Source organism: Pterocles gutturalis, unplaced genomic scaffold (assembly GCF_000699245.1).
Source record: "Pterocles gutturalis isolate BGI_N339 unplaced genomic scaffold, ASM69924v1 scaffold459, whole genome shotgun sequence".
Classification (NCBI taxonomy): domain Eukaryota; kingdom Metazoa; phylum Chordata; class Aves; order Pterocliformes; family Pteroclidae; genus Pterocles; species Pterocles gutturalis.
Window position 1 is genome coordinate 1 of NW_010132805.1, and position 2,305 is coordinate 2,305.

The following is a 2,305-nucleotide window of genomic DNA, read 5'->3' on the forward strand; positions in this document are numbered from 1 at the left end:
ACCCCGCGGGCAGGTGAAGCTGGTGACGACGGCTGAGCGGGGCAGCTACTCCTGCCGCGTGTTCAATCTCTTCCATGAAGTGTGGAGCCGGGAAGTGGACGTGGAGATCGGTGAGGGCCCCGGGCAAACCTCCGTGGCCCCCTGCCCCATGTGGGGTGTCCTGGCTCTGCTCTGCACCCCCATAAAGCCCTCCCATGGCTGCCCTGCGGTCCTGGGGGGCTCCAGCGCGTGTCGGGGTGCTGCTGTGCACGGGGCTCCCTGACTCCCTCCCTTGCCGCAGGCCCGCTGCTCTTCGCCTCCGGAGGCTCCTGGCAGGAGGGGGACAGAGGTAGGTGGGGGCAGCGCGGGCAGGTCCCCGGGGTGCTGGCCACCATGCTCCCCAGGCACCGTGGGGCTGTGGCATGGCATTTCTCTCTTTCCAGGCTCCCCGGAGCGCGGCAGCCCTGGCCAGCTGTATGGTAAGATCCCGCCCAAAAGGGGCTGGTGGCCCTGTGGGGCTGTGACCACCCCCAGTGTCACCACTGTCACCCCACGAGGCTCCGCTCGGGTGGAGCAGCACAGCAGGGAGAACAGACCAGCGAGGCAGGGATGCCACGGGGCGCCGTGGTCCTTGGGGACAGTGACACCAGCCATAACCAGGTGTCACCTCTGTGGGCTGAAGGGAGCAGGAACAGCAGGAACATCCTGCTCCGGCCCCAGCGCCCTCCTCTCCCATCCCGGCAGCCACCGACAAAGTGGCCCTGCTGATCGGCAACATGCATTACCTGCACCACAAGCAGCTGAAGGCGCCCATGGTGGACGTGCACGCCCTCGGCGCCCTCCTCCGCCAGCTCGACTTCAAGGTGGTGTCGCTGCTGGACCTGTGCAAGGCCGAGATGCAGATGGCTGTCAACGAGTTCCTCCTCCTCCTCGACAAGGGCGTCTACGGTGCGGTGGCACCCGCTGGGGCGGCTGCAGCCAGGGAGGGAACGGGGTCGTTTTGTGCTGGCGGGGGCTTGGGGGGTGGCCAGGCAAGAGGCGGGATGTCACCCGCTCTGCGCCCCTCCTTACAGGTTTGCTCTACTACGCTGGGCATGGCTATGAAAATTTTGGCAACAGCTTCATGGTGCCCATCGACGCGCCCAGCTCCTACACCTCGGCCCACTGCCTGTGCGTGCAGCGAGTGCTGCAGAGGATGCAGCAACGCCGCACTGGCCTCAACATCTTCCTGCTCGACATGTGCCGCAAGAGGTGACCCAGCCCTGGCCGCCAGCCTGGGGACAAGCTGCCACACTGGGTCATCCCCGCACAGGGGTGCCCGTGGGTGGTGGTTCCCAGGGGGTGGAGCAGGACATTCTTATGGTCCCATCCAAACTCTTGGGTTTTGTCCTGATGCTGCAAAGCATCACTGTCCTGTTTGAGCCAGCAAAGGCGATGGTCGGGTAGAGGGGCACGGCGCAGTCCCCAGGATCTGGGGTGCCTTGGGGTGGGTTTTGGGGGGACGGTAGGTCCCAGCTCTTCCCAGCGGTATTTCTCTTGCAGGAACCTCAACGATGACGTCATCCCACAGGTTGGGGCACTGCAGGTCACGGCCAACATCGTCTTCGGCTACGCCACGTGGGTCCCCTCCTTGCCACCCCCAGCACAGGCAGCAGGGCTGAGTCTCCCTCCCCAGCTCAGAGCGGGGCTGGGGCTTGGTTTCCCCCATGGCTCAGCCCTGTTTGCACCCGCATCTATCCCCTGCTGTGTATCAGCAGCGTCTTTTCCCCAGGTCGATGCCGGAGGGGGTGGGCGAGCAGCAGCCCCCAGCCCCTTACAGGGCAGGGAGGTGCCCATGGCGCTGCTCGGCTTCGGGCAGCATGGGGGGGATTGAGAGCCGGGCTCCTGCGAGCACAGGGATTTGGGCTGATAATGCTTTAAGCACCCAGGATCTGGCCACGGCTCCCAGCTCTCCCTGGCACGGTGGCCAGATGGGTCGATGGGAGCAGGCAGAGCCATGGGTGCCCAGCTCTGGCTTCCCAGGGCTGTAGCCCCACTGGGGGCCAGTTTCCAGAGCAGTGACGGAGCCCATGATGGAGCCGACTGCTGCCCCGTCCCCGCAGGTGCGCAGATGCTGAAGCCTATGAGCTGAGCCAGGGTGAGCTCTCCAACGGCATCTTCGTCACCTTCCTCAAGCGCTGGCTGCTGGAGGACGAGAAGATCACAGTGCTGCTGGACAACGTGGCCGAGGGTGAGTGGGTAGCGGCAGGGGACGGCAACCCCCTCCGCAGCCCACACCGACCCCCCGTCCCTCTGCAGACATGGGCACCCTGGAGATCACGCGGGG

The 2,305-nt window shown here is 65.7% G+C and overlaps 1 protein-coding gene across 1 annotated transcript in view; it reads left to right on the plus strand.

The window, feature by feature from the left end:
* Window positions 1-7: 7 nt before the first annotated feature.
* Window positions 8-2,305, plus strand: part of LOC104467256 (mucosa-associated lymphoid tissue lymphoma translocation protein 1-like) — a gene marked incomplete at both ends in the record, with an annotated part of 2,813 nt that continues 515 nt past the window's right edge. The window contains 8 exons of the mRNA XM_010080978.1: window positions 8-110; window positions 281-328; window positions 423-458; window positions 724-927; window positions 1,053-1,230; window positions 1,522-1,596; window positions 2,082-2,209; window positions 2,278-2,304. Coding sequence (XP_010079280.1) covers window positions 8-110; window positions 281-328; window positions 423-458; window positions 724-927; window positions 1,053-1,230; window positions 1,522-1,596; window positions 2,082-2,209; window positions 2,278-2,304 — 799 coding nt within the window. The remainder of the gene's footprint in view (window positions 111-280; window positions 329-422; window positions 459-723; window positions 928-1,052; window positions 1,231-1,521; window positions 1,597-2,081; window positions 2,210-2,277; window position 2,305) is intronic.